The sequence below is a fragment of the Chelonoidis abingdonii genome, chromosome 1 (genome assembly GCF_003597395.2).
Source record: "Chelonoidis abingdonii isolate Lonesome George chromosome 1, CheloAbing_2.0, whole genome shotgun sequence".
NCBI classification, from domain to species: Eukaryota; Metazoa; Chordata; order Testudines; family Testudinidae; genus Chelonoidis; species Chelonoidis abingdonii.
The window spans coordinates 99,967,957-99,983,841 of record NC_133769.1 but is presented as its reverse complement, the minus strand read 5'-3'; the positions used below and the strand labels follow the sequence as shown (position 1 = coordinate 99,983,841).

Genomic DNA, 15,885 nt, shown 5'->3' with positions numbered 1-15,885 from the left:
CAGGCAGCAGGTTTGCTGACCAAACTCTGACCCTTAAATCTGTCCGCCTGGACTTCAGTTGTGACCTGCGGCAGCTCCGGCTTTTCCATTCCCCTCGGACATCCACACCCCTCTGTCCCTACATACTGCTCTTGGCCTGTGGTCCCAACTGTCCTGTTTCAGTCCTGAGATCTCCCATGTATCTCAAGCCTCCCCTGCAGTACCCTCTTGTTACTATAGTTATGAGACCCACACGGTGCTGGGTCAATACCCCTCAATCCTTAGGCTGAGATCGCTGACCGGAGCTGGGCACATTTTAGACATTGTACTCCTGTTCCAGCTTTCTCCACACCCTAGTCCAATGGGTCTCCAATTTTTTTACTGGTGACCCCTTTCACATAGCAAGCCCCCCTTATAAATTAAAAAAACACTTTTTTATATATTTAACACCATTATAAATGCTGGAGGCAAAGTGGGGCTTGGGGTGGACGCTGACAGCTCATTACCCCCCCATGTAATAACCTTGTGACCCCCCTGAGGGGTCCTGACTCCCAGTTTGAGACCCCCTGCCCTAGTCTATACTGTTAGCCCTGTCCCCTTAAATAAACTCTAATGCTGATTGGTGCGCCTGTTGCTACTTTCTGATTGGCTGGTTCAGGTTCCACCTCCCCCACGTGTGTCCGTGCTCAGGGTGGTTGCCGTTTGCCTTCTCTCTGTGTAGGTGAGCGCGAGGAATGTGGTGCAGCCGCCTGCTGAGCTACCCCCTCTCGCAGGGGCAATGCAGTTCCTACAGGGCAAGGACTGCCCTGGCCCAACTCAACCGCGTCCTGGAGGCTGAGCTGGAGAGCATCCGAGGCGCTGGTACCTGGAAGAGTGAGAGGGTTATAACATCAAAACAAGGGCCACGTATCCATGTAGAAGGCAGCAGAGGAGGTAGGTATTGCATCAATGAAATTTAACGCGTCTCCGGTGCTGGCTAGACAGGGGGAGAGGAGAGACACACAGCGCAGTTACTAAAAGCCATAGAGGATTATGAGAAACTCCAGATGAATTTAAGACTATTTAGGAGAGATGCAGCACTGTGGCAGATGAAACTGTTGGCTACACTGGTGCTTTACAGCGCTGCAACTTTCTCACTTAGGGGTGTGAAAAAACACCCCTCTGAGCGCAGCAAGTTATAGTGCTGTAAACTAATCCCCATGGGAAGGTGGAGTACCTGCAGGCACTCGCACTTCAAAGCAGTCTGACCCACCCATGTGCTGGGGGGGGAGAACCTGGATAGCGAACCCTGTGTGAATATGCAGTAAAAACATGAAAATAATTATTGAGTGTATTTTATAAAAGACGTGGAAAATGCAATATTATTTCAGGAAACTGCTGCTTTGGTGCAATGTGTTTTCAGATTACAAAAGAGGTAGCTGAGATTATTGAATTAAGGGCAATGAAGATCGATAGGTCTTGGGTAGAAGTTACATACGCCAAAAGATTGCAGAATGAAGGGTTGTTTAATTTAGGTTGAAGTGTTTGAGAAGATTTAAAGCAGCATTGTCGGGCTGAAATAATATTTTTTTAAAAAGTAAAACAAAAAATATTGAACATCTAGTTTGATGGACATTCTTTATACACTTTATTTTTTGTATTTCTCTCAGCTTGGACAGTGACATTAGATTAGCCAGTTTGTTTTGTTTCTAGTCGTTATTTCTTTTGGGTTCTGCACAAGCCCAATGTGGCAAGGTAGTTTGTGAACATAGTATGGGACTTTTCATTTGTTTTTGTGGTTTTCTTTGAAAACTTTCTCTTTGAATTAAAAAACAAAACCCAATTCTGTGGGCATTAGTTTTTGTAAAACATCATTTATTTTTGTTTGTTTTTAAACAAATACATTTTGACCCTAATTTGACCAGTCTTTATGCCTATAACAGACAGATTTATTGTTATGAGGACTGTTGTGAAAGATGGTCAGATCCTTCCCTCTTATGAAGTCCCATAATATGAGAGGTAGGGATCACTTGATGAAGCTAATGGCAAGTAAATTTAAAGCCAGTCAAAGGAAATACTCAGGGCCGGTGCAACCATTTAGGTGGACTAGGCGGTTGCCTAGGGTGCTGAGATTTGGGGGCGCCAAAAAGCGCCCCCCAATTTTTTTTTAAATGGTTGAGCAGCCACTGCTGCTGGGACACAGAGGGAGTCTAAGCTGCCGGCGGCAGCCGGCAGCCCAGGGTGCCCCCTGGGTTAGGGCACCACCGCAACAGCCGGCAGCCCAGGGTGCCCCCTGGGTCAGGGCACCACCGCGACAGCCGGCAGCCCAGGGTGTCCCCTGGGTCAGGGCGCTGCCAGAGGGGGCGGCAGGCAGCTCCCATGGAGCTGCCGCAGTGGTGCCTGCGGGCGTTCTGCTGGTCTGCGGCTCGGGTGGACCTCCCGCAGGCACGACTGCGGTAGCTCCACCGTAGCCGCGGAGCACCAGACCCTGCACAGGCACCACTGCGGCAGCTCCACCTGAGCCCCAGGACCAGCGTGCGGGCAGCGAAATTGCCGTCCGCCTAGGGCGCTCAAAACCCTAGCGCCGGTCCTGGAAATACTACTTCTTGCTGTATGTAGTCCAGTCTGTGGAATCCTTGCTGCAGGAGGTCACGGAGTCGAATACTGCAACTGGAGTATTTAAAAGAGTTGGATGATTTTATGACCAATAATAATGTTTGTGTTTATGCCATCTAAAATAAGGGAATCAAAACGCACACTTCAAGAAGCAGAGTGATCACTGCAGGGGTTAGGAATGAATTTGTTCCTTTTTTTAAAAGTTTTTTGGATGACAAATGCAAGGCAGTAGTATTTATGAGCACTGGACTGGGACTTGGAAGATGAGTTCTTCGCTCTTCTGCAGATTTCTTGCGTGACCTCAGGCAAGTCACTTGGGCTATGTCTACACTGGCAATTGAACAACAAAACTTCTGTCTTTCAGAGGTGTTACCACGCCCCCCCGCCCCCCATCTCCCTGAAAGACAAAAGTTTTGCTGAGAACAGCACTTTGTTGGTAGGAGCGCTCTCCTGCCGACAACGCAAATGCTGCTCATTGAGGGTGGAAGTTTTTTGTTGGCAGGAGAGCCAACAAACAGTGGCTACACTGTGCTTCTTTTAGCAGCACAGCCATGTTGTTAAAAGCTGTGTAGTGTAGACATAGCCTTAGGCGGTGTCTACACTAGAGACCTTCCAGCGGCACAACTCTAAGGTCTCCTGTGTAGTCGCTCTATGCGGGCAGAAGAGAGCTTTCCTGTCAGCGTAATTAAACCACCCCCCACGAGTGGCAGTAGCTCTGTCTCCCGCCAACATAGGACTGTCTACACTGGCGCTTCTTTCAGTGTAACTTACGTCACTCAGAGGTGTGGTGTTTTTGTTTTTGTTTTTTCCCACCCCTGACAGACAAAAGTTTTTCCAACAAAAGTGCTAGTGTAGACATAGCCTGACTCTCTGACTCTTCAGACTTGAAATAAGGTGGAGACCAGGTGGGAGAGGTAATAGATTTTATTGGACCAACTTCTGTTGGGGAGAGAGACAAGCTTTCAAGTCCCACAGAGCTCTTCTTCAGGGCTGGGAAAGGTACTGTGAGCATCACTGCTAAGGGCAGGTCTACACCTGCACTGATGCAGCTGCACTGCTGTAGGGCATCTGGTGAAGACGCTCTATGGGCTAGTCTACACTGGCAACGCAGCGCTTTAACATGGCTTGTGTGGTCGTGGCAGAGTGCTGGGAGAGAGTGAAAAGTGTTCACCCACAGGCAATAGTCAATTTTTGTCTTTTATCATTTTCTGGGGTGAGTTAATTTGAGACTGTAATGATTGTCTGGTTTCACACACATAGTTGTTACTGGGGAATTTAGTGCATTGGCTGAGGTACACTACATGTGATAGGCATGTGTAGGATGCATGGATTTTGAAAGGTGTGTTGTGGGGGGTGTTGATCGTTATAACAGTGGATATAAGTCTGCAGGTTGCATTTGTTGTTCTGGCAGGGTCTGGTGCTGCTTTGAGTTGGTGTGTCTTGGTTTGTGGGGAGCTTGCTTCTGATGATGAGCTTGGGGAGGTTGTTTGAAGGCCAGAAGTGAGGGATCAGAAAAGATTTCTTTCAGGATGAGGTCTCCACTCAGTATGGATTGTAGTTGTTTAATGAAACCCCATATGGGTTCCAGCGTGAGGTGATGCAATCTACTTCTCTGGTGGAGTGTCCTTGTTTGGAGAAGTTGGTTTTGAGTGTATTAATGTGTATATCCCAGACCTTCTCCTCAGAGCATATTCTGTAGTACCTGAGTGCCTGGCTGTAGATAACTGATTTCTTGGTGTGTGAGAGGTGGTTACTGGATCTAGGAAGGTAGGTGAGGCAATCCGTCAGTTTCTTGTATATGGTTTGTCTGTAGGGTTCCATTGTTGAAACTGATGGGGTGTCCAGGAAGTTGATGCTATTGTGGGAGTGTTCCAGAGAGAGTTTAATGGACAGATAGTGGTTTTTGAAGTTGTGGTGGAATCTGAGAGCCGTCTGTTCAGAGGATGAACATATCATCAGTGTATCTCAGGTATATCATTGGTTTTGTGGTGCACTTGTCCAGAAATTCTTCAAGGTGGCCCGTGAAGAGGTTGGCGTATTGGGGAGCCATCCTGGTAACCAAGGCTGTTCCCATGGTTTGGACAAAGTTTTTATTGTTGAATGTAAAATTGTTATGGGCGAGGATGTAATGGATAAGTTGGGAGAGCGTTTGGGGTGGATATCTGAGGGTTGTCCATTGTCTTGTAAATATTTGAGGCAGGCAGCCATGCTGTCATTATGAGGGATGTTGATGTATAGGGAAGTGACCTGCATGGTGGCGAGGACGGTGTTCCAAGGGAGATTGTTAATGTTACGGAGTTTGTGGAGGAAGTTGGTTGTGTCCTGGAGGAAACTGGGCCTTTGTGCGGTGAGGGGTTTGAAGATGGTTTCTATGAGTTCCAGTATTCCTTCAGTAAGAGTGCTGTGGCCAGATATGTTGGGTCTGCCTGGGTTCCCTGGTCTGTGTATCTTGGGAAGCATGTAGAACAGGGGTGGGCAAACTTTTTGGCCGTAGGGCCACATCGGGTAGAGAAGTTGTATGGAGGGCCTGATAGGAAAGGCTAGGGGAGGCTATGCCTCCCCAAACAGCGAGGCGTGGCCTGGCCCCCGTCCCCTCCCTGCTCTCCCCGCCCCACGTTACCTGTGGGGTGCGGGAAAAGAGGGCTCAGTCCTTTCACTGTGCGTTTCCCCTGCTCGGTTGGCTGCTGTCCCTGACAGTTGGGCAGGGCTCGCTCCCTGTCTGGGCTTGGCTGCTGGGGACAGGGGCCAAGCATGCTGGGGGTGGAGGGGGCCCTAGCTTGCTCTGCCCCATCCCCGGCAGCAGGGCCCAGGCCCCTTGACCGCTCCCCCTGCAACCTCCTCTGCTCCTCATCTCCCCTCCCAGAACTCCCCCTGTTCCCTGACTGCCCTTCCCTGGAGCACCAGATCTGGTGGCGCTATAGCTGTGCTGCCCAGCTGGAGCTGCAGCCACGCTGCCCAGACGCTGGGGGAACTATGACTGTGAGGGAGGCCGGGAGGGAGGGGGGCAGAAGGGGAGGGGGCAGGGGCTAGCTTCTGCCCTGCTCACTGAGCTGCCAGGGAGTTGGGCTGGCTCCTCCACAAGCCTGTCCTGACCCTGCTCCCTGGCAGGAGCTCGGGGGCCAGAGGGAAGGGTCCTGTGAGCCAGATGTGGCCAACGGACCATAGTTTGCCCTCCTCTGATGTAGAAGGTGCCTGGGATGAGTTAGTGGGGGACGAGTTTGTAGAGTTTCTCTTGGAGTTGTTTGGGGAAGGATTTGATTATATTCTTAAGTTCCTGGGTAAATTGCGATGTGGGGTCTTTTTTGAGTTCTTTATAGTAGGTGGTGTCAGAGAGTTGTCAGTTGGCCTCATTAACATAGTCATGTCTGTTGGTTTGATCACTAGCTGGTGGTTAGATTTCAGGACTGTATGGCTGTTCTTTCAGTGGTAGATAGATTATGGCGGATGTGATGTTTGCTAAGGATTTTGCAATCAGTTTTTTTCCCTGAAGCAATCAATGTAATGATCATGGGTGTGGTTTCGTCCGCTCTGTGGTATCCAGTCTGATTATTCTTTTTTCTTATGATTGGTGGTGCAGACGTGCTAATTGTGAGTGGTGTTGTCATTCTTTGACAAGGAGACAGTGGAAGAATTGTTCCAGTTTTCCACGTTAGTATGGCATCAGGTTCTGTAGTGGGACAGATGCTCCATCCCTTGGAGAGTACAGATAGTTCAGCTCCAGTGAGGAGTAGTCTTGATAAATTGATGACGTTTGGGTGTCGTGTAATGTCCATGTGGTGGGTACTGGTGCCATGGTCTCTGCCAGAGGTGTTCTGTGGGTTGTGGAGTAGTTGGTTCAACTTTTTGTTTTTGTGTCGGATGGCTATCCTCAAGGGTTTTTTGATAGTTGTTTTGGATTTCTTGCATCATTTCCAAGTAACTTTCCTATTTGTTTGTTTGTTCTTCCAGTGTGTGGTGCATTTTTTAACAGTGAGGTTAATTAATCATGGGAACAAATGGCCAAAGGTGATGGTGGATTCTCCATCACTGGAAATTTTAAAATCAAGATTGGATGGGTTTTTTCTATAAAACATGCTCTTATCCAAATAGGACTTCCCCAAATTAATTCCTGTGTTATGCAGGAGGTCAGATAGATGATCACAGTGGTCCCTTGTGGCCTCAGCATTGTGAATCTCTGCCTCAGTTTCCCCACCTTTCAAATGAGAATGCTAATAATGTTGCCTTTCTCCCACATATGTTTTGTTATGATGCCCAGCATAATGGAACCCCAGTCACAGTTGGGGCACTATTGTAATACAAAGAATAAAAATTGCCCTGGTACATTGAGAGTAGGAGCTCTTGGATTTTTGACAAATCCCATGGAGAAAACGCAGCCTTTCTACCCCACTGTATATAAATTTCAAAACCCACTTAAAAAACCTAATCCACTCACATGGCCAACCACCATCTTCCATGAGCTGTTTGGTTGTATCACTCTGGGATATATTCTAGACATTTGATATTCCTATTCTATAAAAAGCTTAACCCACACCTGGCTGTTGATGATTTGTGTCTGTGAGTGCATATCCCTGTCTAGACAAGGACCTATTTCTGGCAGTATTTTGGCCCATTTATACTAAATCACAACAGAAAAACCAAACAGACAGAACTGGGGAAGCTGACTTCCTGCTGCCCCCTGATATGGTTAATACATAGGTAAGGATCTGTCTACAAGAGAGAACCAACTTTTGACTGTGTCTTGTGATACCATATTGCAGCTCAGTCATCGGACACTGAGTCTTTTGTAGTGTATCTTAAGCCCTTAGGCGCTAACTCTGTTCTTCAAACAGAATTACGAAACTGTGTTTAAACATGCTTGTTGCTACCCTGTTTTTTAAGGGCCTAGGATGACCCTGATCCTGCAAACATATGCATATACTTTAATTTAAGCATGCAAGTGATCTCATTGAGTTCAGTGGGATTACTCACATGAGTAAGGATAAGTATGTGCATAAGTATTTGCAGGATATGGGATTATGGTTTGGCAAGCCAGTGTGATCAGGGCCTAATTTTGCTAGATTTTTACGTATTTAAAACAAACAAACATCCCTCCGCCTTCTCTTCCCCCCCGCCCCCCACTTTTTTCAGTAGTTTAAAAAAAACAAAACCCCATACCTTTCATGTTCATTAAAGATAGTTTCACCCTGTCTGCACTGACTGGCCATAATGAGGATTTATTTGGATGGAAAGCTCTTTGGGCCAGGACTGTTTCCTTGTGTGTGTGTGTGTCTGTCTGTATGTGTGTGCGCGCAACACTTCACACAATAGGACTCTGATACTGACTGAGGCCCTTGGCTTCTACCATAGTATAAATCAGGGGTAGGCAACCTATGGCACAGGTGCCGAAGGCGGCACACAAGCTGATTTTCAGTGGCACTCACACTGCCTGGGTCCTGCCCACCAGTCCGAAGGGCTCTGCATTTTAATTTAATTGAAGCTTCTTGAACATTTTAAAAGCCTTATTTACTTTTTTGTACAACAATAGTTTAGTTACATATTATAGACTTATAGAAAGAGACCTTCTAAAATGTTACAATGTATTACTGATGCGCAAAACCTTAAATTAGAGCAAATACATGAAGACTCGGCCCAGCACTTCTGAAAGGTTGCGGACCCCTGGTATAAATGTTAAACAGAAATAGTAAGCATTGGTCCTTATCTGTTCCCAGCCCTTTGTGGCTGGGACCTGCCACAATGGTGACGGTTGAAAGGGGGGTGTCAGTGTCAGTTTCAGAAACTCATTTTTGTTTAGTGAACACCTGTTGTATTTCAACCTTCATTTCAAATGTAATCTTTAGTATGGCTCGGAGCATTCAGTCTCTAGCAGGAACTCAACCCCATGTCCAGAAACTGTCTGAAAAGCTGGGACAGAGCACACAGCAATCCACTCCTGGAGCAATGGGGGTTCTACTGGCAGGGCCAATAACCTTGACTGATTCCCTCCCTGCCTGGAAGCTGGTGGTGGGTGTTGGACGAATCCCCAGAGGAAGAGTGGAGGCAGGAGGAGCTTGGCTTCCTCTAAAGGACTTGAACCAAACCCAGGACTCACCAGGGGGAGAGGACACTGAGGAGGGTGTGTCCGAAGTTTGTTGTTTTCCATAGATCTGTAACACTCTTGAGCTTTTTAATAATAAAGTGTGTGTGAGAAATTTCTTTGCTAAGCCTGCGTGTCCTTGCTTTGCTGCCGTGTCGTCCCGGGCGGGGTTAACTAGGAATAACCAGCGATCCCACAGCCAGATGGACTCTGGGGAATGTGTCTAAGCAACTGGGGGCTCTGGGGCTGGGGCACTGGTTCCTGGCTCTGAGGCGGCTGAACTGTGGGGTCTCGGTGTCAGATGTAGGGCCTGCTCCTGGGAGTATACCTGAAAGACCTAGTGGTAGGAATAGTGACCAGTCGCTGCCCAGGCGCAGGGAGTTTAGCAGCACATGGGAATTGTGGCTGGAGCCAGTCACAACTGACTGGCATCTGTTCAGAGAGCGGGACTCGGTTGTGACGTCTGTTCAGAGAGCGGGACTCGATTGGGCTTCTATTTAGGGCCTGGAAGAGGTGATACTTGCTCGTGTTGTCATCTGAGAATTGGTTTGCCTACTTTTATCTGAGATTTCAGATTTTCATCCTATAGTCAAAAAACAAAGTTACCAGTAAAAGACAGGATTTTAGCACTGTCCCTGAATCAGCCTCTTTTTGGAACCTGAATTTAAAAACCAGTTCAATCGGAAACTCAGACTGCCTTCTGAAGCAATAGGCAGCCTGTCTCCCGCTGGATGGAGATCCCAGGTAGACGGATCCTTCCTGCCATACCTCTGCTTATGTGAGGAGAGAGACAGAGGAAACTGGCTAAGCTGTTACAATAATGGGTCATTATGAAGCAATGGGACTTATCTACCTTTACTCAATAATCAGCCATGGGGGCACGCTGGAAATGTGGCATAAGAATGTTTCCATGGTTCTGGGCACATACCTGGCTGCTTTTGGTGTGTTAGCTTCAGTCCTGCTACTAGCTGAGGTTTGCTCTATTGTCTTGCTGCATCACAGGGTGGGTAGGATTTATACGCATTGCTCACTCCTTCCTGCCCTCCTCCTCTTTGCAGAGATCCTGAATTTCTGTGCCAATAACTATCTAGGGCTCTCCAGCCACCCTGAGGTGATCCGCTCTGGACTAGAGGCCCTGGAGAAGTTCGGAGCTGGCCTCAGCTCTGTCCGTTTCATCTGCGGGACTCAGGTATGGGTGAGCCCATGGTCCAGAGTGGAGTAGTCACCTTTCCCTGGGGCTAAAACCCAATCATCTGTCATGAAGCCACACTGCTCCCAGGTGGAACCAAGAGGGTGCTTTAGGTCTGTCATTTGGGCTCTCCTGGCTGGCTGGCTTCTCTGCTCTAGTCCCTCTTTTCTCTCCTTTTCCTTCCCCTTCTCCCCTACTTGTTTCTCCTTTCCTCCTCCATCTGATCTCTTCTCCTGTCCCTTTTCCCATGGATGTGCTGTCCCCACTCCCTTCCCTTTACTCCTCACTCTGCGCCCTCCCCCCCCCCCCCCCCGCAACACACACACACCTTACTGTGTGAGCCTGACCCTTCCACTCCAACAAATAACCAGGTCTCCACATGGGCTCCTGGGAGAAGCTGCCATTCTCCCCAATTTCTTCCCAGGATCTTGATTTCCCCCAAACCAATCCTATATCTACTGCTGAGGAAAGAAGCCTTCAGCTTTGCCTCCATAGCTAACTATAACAACAGTGCTGGCATGCTCTCCCGTGCTTCTCTTTCTCTGAACACTTACCAGCACATGCATGTAGAGCTGTGTCTGTGTGGTCCAGACTTATCCGTACACATGGCCACACAGACATGCTCCTACGTGCACTGTCAGTTTAAGGGTATAAAATAGGCTTTCTCATAAACCAATAAAAAAACCCCAAGGTTGTAAAAAAACAAACAAACAAACAAAACCCTGAGGATCTCTAGTTGTAAAATAATCATCCCAGATTTCCCAGGGCCAGACTTGCAGCTACAATAACTTGAGGTATTACATCAGCTGAGGATCTGGGCCCTTTGTGTGGCACTTAAACTTTTTGGGGCAGCGTCTCAGTTAAAAATGGTAAGTGCCTCAGTGCAAGTGCCCTGTCCGCAGGGCTTTGGAGCAGAGCCTGGGGCTGGAGCATGGAGCAGCTCCAAAGCAGTGGAACGGCAGGTTTTTGCCTGGAGCTGGAGCAGAGCTGGAGCACAGCTCCAAAGCCCTGCCTGTCTGTGTTAGTTTGGAGTCTTGTGGTTATAGTGATTAGTTTATGGGACCAAAAATTCTAACCATACTTTAGGTTCCTTTGAGAGAGAACTCATCTGGAAAAAAAATAGGCATCCCACGCAGAAAACCATGGCAAGCAGGGAACTCTAGCTGGACCACTCAGCCATGTTAACGGAAATCCCTCACTCTCTGTCTTGGCTTTCTCTAGAATATACACAAGAACCTGGAGGAGAAGATCTCTCGTTTCCACCAGAGGGAAGACGCTATCCTCTATGCCAGCTGCTTTGATGCCAATACTGGTATCTTTGAGGTTCATAGTACATGTGTTGTGCCTTGTCTATAGGGGGCAGCAAAGGGAAGGGCTACATAGGCAACAAGCCAAGCTCCCAAAGCAGTTGCTTCTACCGATGATCACATTTCCCTCAGCAGGTTGCAAGCTGAAGTTAAGGGAGATGAGATAAGGATAGAGAGAAGGCCCAATGTCTCTGTGTGCTGTTGGGGTGGGGGGCTGAGATGCCATGGAGCTTTCTAGTCAGCCTTCATCTCCTTCTTCCTAGTAGGGTGACCATCACAACGAATCCTAGGTTTTGGGTGGGCCTCTGCAGTGGAACTCATCCAGCTGTCTCCTCAGAGCGACCCGTCACTGTTGGCCACCTTCAAGCCCCCATCATCCCCAACCTGAGCTCTCTGGACCCTCTCACATGAGAATTCAAAACGGATGCAGCCATTCCACCTAAAAAGTAGGGGAGGCGGCTCATGCATACTGGCAAGAGTGGCTGAGGCCTGCAGGGGAGGATGGGTAGCCCCTTATGGGAGCATGGTGATGGCGAGGATCCCAAAAGTGTGGGGCAAGAGGCGACTGTCCCCAACCTAGGCCTAGCCCTGGTAGAGGAAGTAATTACGTCCTGTAGGGTTGCCAGAGACGTGGCTTATGGAACAAACCATGCAAAGAATGCAAAGGGAGAGGAACCACATGGTGGGGAAAAGGAGCTGAGAAGCCTTAGTGCTGCATCCCATGACATGAGGAGAGACATGATGCCCTGGCACTACCCCATGAGTGGCCTGACCACCAATAGGATGCAGAGGGTTCTGGTGGTTGGCTAGTGAGGCTGCCAAGCCAGGAGTACTGTGGTGACACAGAATTTTGCTCATGTATCTAGCAAGGACGCTCCCCCCGTAACCCAACGCAGCCCATTGTTTTGCTGTCTGCAGGCACTGCTGACCCCAGAAGATGCAGTGCTGTCAGACGAGCTGAATCACGCCTCCATCATTGATGGGATCCGCCTGTGCAAGGCCAATAAATACCGCTACAAGCACATGGACATGCAGGACCTGGAGGCCAAGCTGCTGGACACACAGGTACAAAGACTCGCTCTCCCCTGGGAGTGCACTCAGTCTGTGACCCACTGCCAGTCTAGGAGCAAGGTGCCCATCTCCCAGAGAATAACCTTGCATCTCCTAGAGGAGTAACCTCCTTTGGCCAGCATTCGAAGCAGCCTTGCTAGACTCTAGGGAGAATCCAATCCTTTGCTCATTGGTGGGAGGAAGCCAGCCAGAATGTGAGCTCAAGGATGGATGGAGGGGAGATGGTGGGTGGGGGTCATATATTCATGTACCGGGAGTACTAGACCCCAGTCTCCATTTCCTCCCACTTCCCAAACACATTTGCTCAAGCAGTTGTCTTTACCCATGATCCTTTGCAGCCTGCCACACTCTTTCACAGAAACACCGCCTGAGGCTGGTGGCTACCGATGGTGCCTTTTCCATGGATGGTGACATTGCCCCATTGAAGGAGATCTGCAGTCTGGCCCAGAAATACCAGGCCCTCGTCTTCATTGATGAGTGCCACGCCACTGGCTTCCTTGGGCCCAATGGGCGGTACGAGACCAGACCTCTTGGGACTAGACCAGCCACGGGTTTGAATATGGGGTTTCTTTCTTGTGGGGCTGTGGATCCTTAGAGCCACTAGTCCTTGAAGGCATGCGCACCTGGCCATTGACCCCCACCCCCACCCCTTTTACGAGATGGTAGCACCCTCCTTTCTACACCTGTCTTTGTGTCAGGGAGTGACATAAAGGGGGTGGGCTCAGATTTTGCAAGTAGCATTCTCAGTCTTGGGGCATGGGTGGGCGGGGGCCTGTTCGGAGCATACTCAGAGGAGCCCGTGTTTCTTCTCCGACTTATGAAACCACCAGTTTGCTGTGTGCAGGAAGTAAGAGCAGCGTGCACTCGGGAGGGATGAGGAGCCTACGTGCCAAGCCCCCAGTGCTGCCTTTGCTAAAAGGGCTGGCTCCCTCCTGCAGGAGGCGACCTCACTCCATCTGGAGAGAGAACTCTCCTGAGGAGGCCAGCCAGGCTGGCTAGGCATGCTTCCCTGGCCTGCTCCCTGCTGCTTTACACTGCTGCTGGCTGGAGAAGGCCTTCCCTTCCCACAGCATGGCACATTGGGATTTCACAACCTGCATCCATAACTACTGTCCTGGTTCTGCGTATCCTTTGTTTTAGCACAAAGCTGGTGGTGGGGATGCAAATGGGTGGTGGTGCCCACTGGGTTAACCTGACACTGGAGGCGTGGCTACTCCATCAGGACTGGGAAGACATCAGAGCCATGCTGGAGAGAAAGTGGCATTGAAGTGGTGCCAGGGCCCAGCTGCCACGGCCCAGCCCCCCAGGTTGGAGCTGCCGGGGCTGATGGGGTCGTGTTCTCTCCTCGCAGGGGTACTGATGAACTGCTGGGAGTGATGGACCAGGTGGACATTGTCAACTCAACACTGGGGAAGGCACTTGGAGGAGCAGCAGGTTCAGAAATTCCCCTTTCTGGGGCCTTGTCTTTCTATGTGGCCCTGTACCCGAGAGCTCCCCAAAACCCTTCTGCCCCCTCCCTTTAACAGTACAGAACCGATGGGGAACACCAAGACGTGGACAGGAGCCAAAGGTCCTGGACCCGACAAGGGTCACTACAGCAAGGGTGAAGGGGGCCTAGCAAGCCCTACCAGGTGCACCCTCCTGTGACCTCCCTTTGGAGACGTCACACCTGGGCACCCATTAGTGAAACTAACCAGCTGGGATCCCAGGCACTGCTCCCTGTGTTACTGGGGCTGTGGAGGGGGTGGTGTTCCTTGGGTCCTGTTGTTGGCTGTTCCTCCCGATGTCCTGAATGATGCTCTCTTTCTGTCTGCTCCCTGTGCAGGTGGCTACACAACTGGCCCCAAGGCCCTTATCAACCTGCTGCGCCAGCGCTCCCGCCCATACCTCTTCTCCAACAGCCTGCCTCCTGCCGTCGTGGGCTGCGCCTCCAAGGCCCTAGACCTGCTCATGGAGAGCAATGCCATCACGCAGTCCATGGTGGCCAAGACCAAGCGGTGAGGGCTGAGGACCTAGGATCCTTTCTCAGGGGGAGACCCTCAACAAGTCCCTTCTCCATGCAGTCACTTCCCTGCCCATCTCACCCGCTTGGCCAGTAGACTCCTTTCTGCTCAGGAGTGAGTTGTCTCTGGTTCATTTTCCATCCTTTGCTGATAGCACCACTTGTGGTTTTCATGGAGATGGCTGTGATATCACAGCCATGGAATTACCTAGTGCGAGCTCCAGCATGACCCCACATGCCAGGCTTCAGTCTGGATGCGGAAGGCGCCATGATAGCCAGAGTGGCACAGCAGAGCCTGCCATGGGGCCTTTGAGGTGTGCAGAAAATGGGAGGGGATCTCGGAGGAATTGCCCCTTCCACACACAGGTTGAGTGGTGCGGAGTTTGATCCTGGCCATGGAGGAGCCAAGACGGTGCAAAGCCACACAGGTGCCAGAGCAGTGGGCTGGTGGCTGAGGGGAAGGGCTTCCCTGAGCAGGGATGATGTGCTTCTCTTCTCCCTCCCCCCCGGGCAGGTTCCGAAGCAAGATGGCTGCAGCTGGATTCAGCATCTTGGGGAATGATCACCCCATTTGCCCTGTGATGCTGGGTGAGGCCCGGCTAGCATCAGTGATGGCTGATGACATGCTGGAGAGAGGTAAACCCAGAGGGGGCTGGGGCTGTCAGGTGGTGGTGTCACGTGCAGATGAAGGGATGGCCTCTGATCCTCTTTCCCTGTAGCTATCTTACTCCATGTCTGGTAGCCGTAGGGGATTTTCTGTGCCTCCTCAGCCCCTCCAGCAATGGGGAAGCGCCCCGCTCTAGTTATTCCCTTTCACACTGCCTCTGCTTCGCTATGGAGCTTTGAAGAAGAAATTTTCCCCACCCCGCCACTCTGCCGGGCAGCACATACACCATTTGCTCTTCCCATTGCTTCCCTCTCAGCTCTATAGGGTGCGCCCTTCCAGTACCAGCATGGAGTTGTGTGCTGCTGTCTGATCCCTGCTTACCGGGCCGGGGGCGGGGAGGAGAGAGAAAAGGAGCTAAAACCCCTGAAGACTCTCTCCCACCAGTAAACGAGCCTCAGTACTAATGTTTGCCTCCCCCTTGCACATGACTCTCATCACCAGGCATTTATGTCATCGGCTTCAGCTACCCCGTGGTACCCAAGGGGAAGGCGCGGATCCGGGTGCAGATCTCAGCCGTCCACAGCGAGGACGACATCGACCGCTGTGTGGAGGCCTTCACAGAGGTGGGGCGTAAACATGGAGCGTTGCCCTGACTAGCCAGTTAGCATAGGGGATGTGATGGGGCCTTTCTCAGCCTTTCCACAAGCAAGACCGTGCCTAACCTGGGGAAGAACCATAACCAGAGTGATGCCCGGAAGATAGTAGGATGTTGAAGATAAAGGGATCCTGGCCTCTGGGAGGCGTTAGCCACCGTAGCGTTCACAGTGGTGGGGGCGATGGTTTGGGAGTGGCTCTTCATGTTACAACACGCATTAAAGATTCTGCCAAGACACAAAATTGGCACAAACAAGCATCTTGGTGTGATTCTCCCATCCCAGGCCCGCAGTCTGTTCTTCCCCTCTTTCCCGCTGCTGCCTGCGGAGTTGAGGAGCCTGGAGGGGTGGGGAAATGGTGTTTTCCCCTGAAGACTGCTGTGGAGGATGGGGGGTTAGAGCCTGCTGT

At 50.4% G+C, this 15,885-nt stretch overlaps 1 protein-coding gene across 1 annotated transcript; it reads left to right on the top strand.

The window, feature by feature from the left end:
* The first annotated feature begins 670 nt into the window (after positions 1-670).
* On the top strand, positions 671-15,733 carry GCAT (glycine C-acetyltransferase). Its single transcript, XM_032779150.2, has 9 exons — positions 671-912; positions 9,706-9,836; positions 11,058-11,159; positions 12,062-12,208; positions 12,573-12,727; positions 13,566-13,648; positions 14,040-14,211; positions 14,731-14,852; positions 15,325-15,733. The coding sequence occupies exons 1-9, from the start codon at positions 714-716 to the stop codon at positions 15,474-15,476; spliced, it is 1,263 nt and encodes a 420-aa protein (XP_032635041.1). The 5' UTR covers positions 671-713; the 3' UTR covers positions 15,477-15,733.
* The last annotated feature ends 152 nt before the right edge of the window (positions 15,734-15,885 follow it).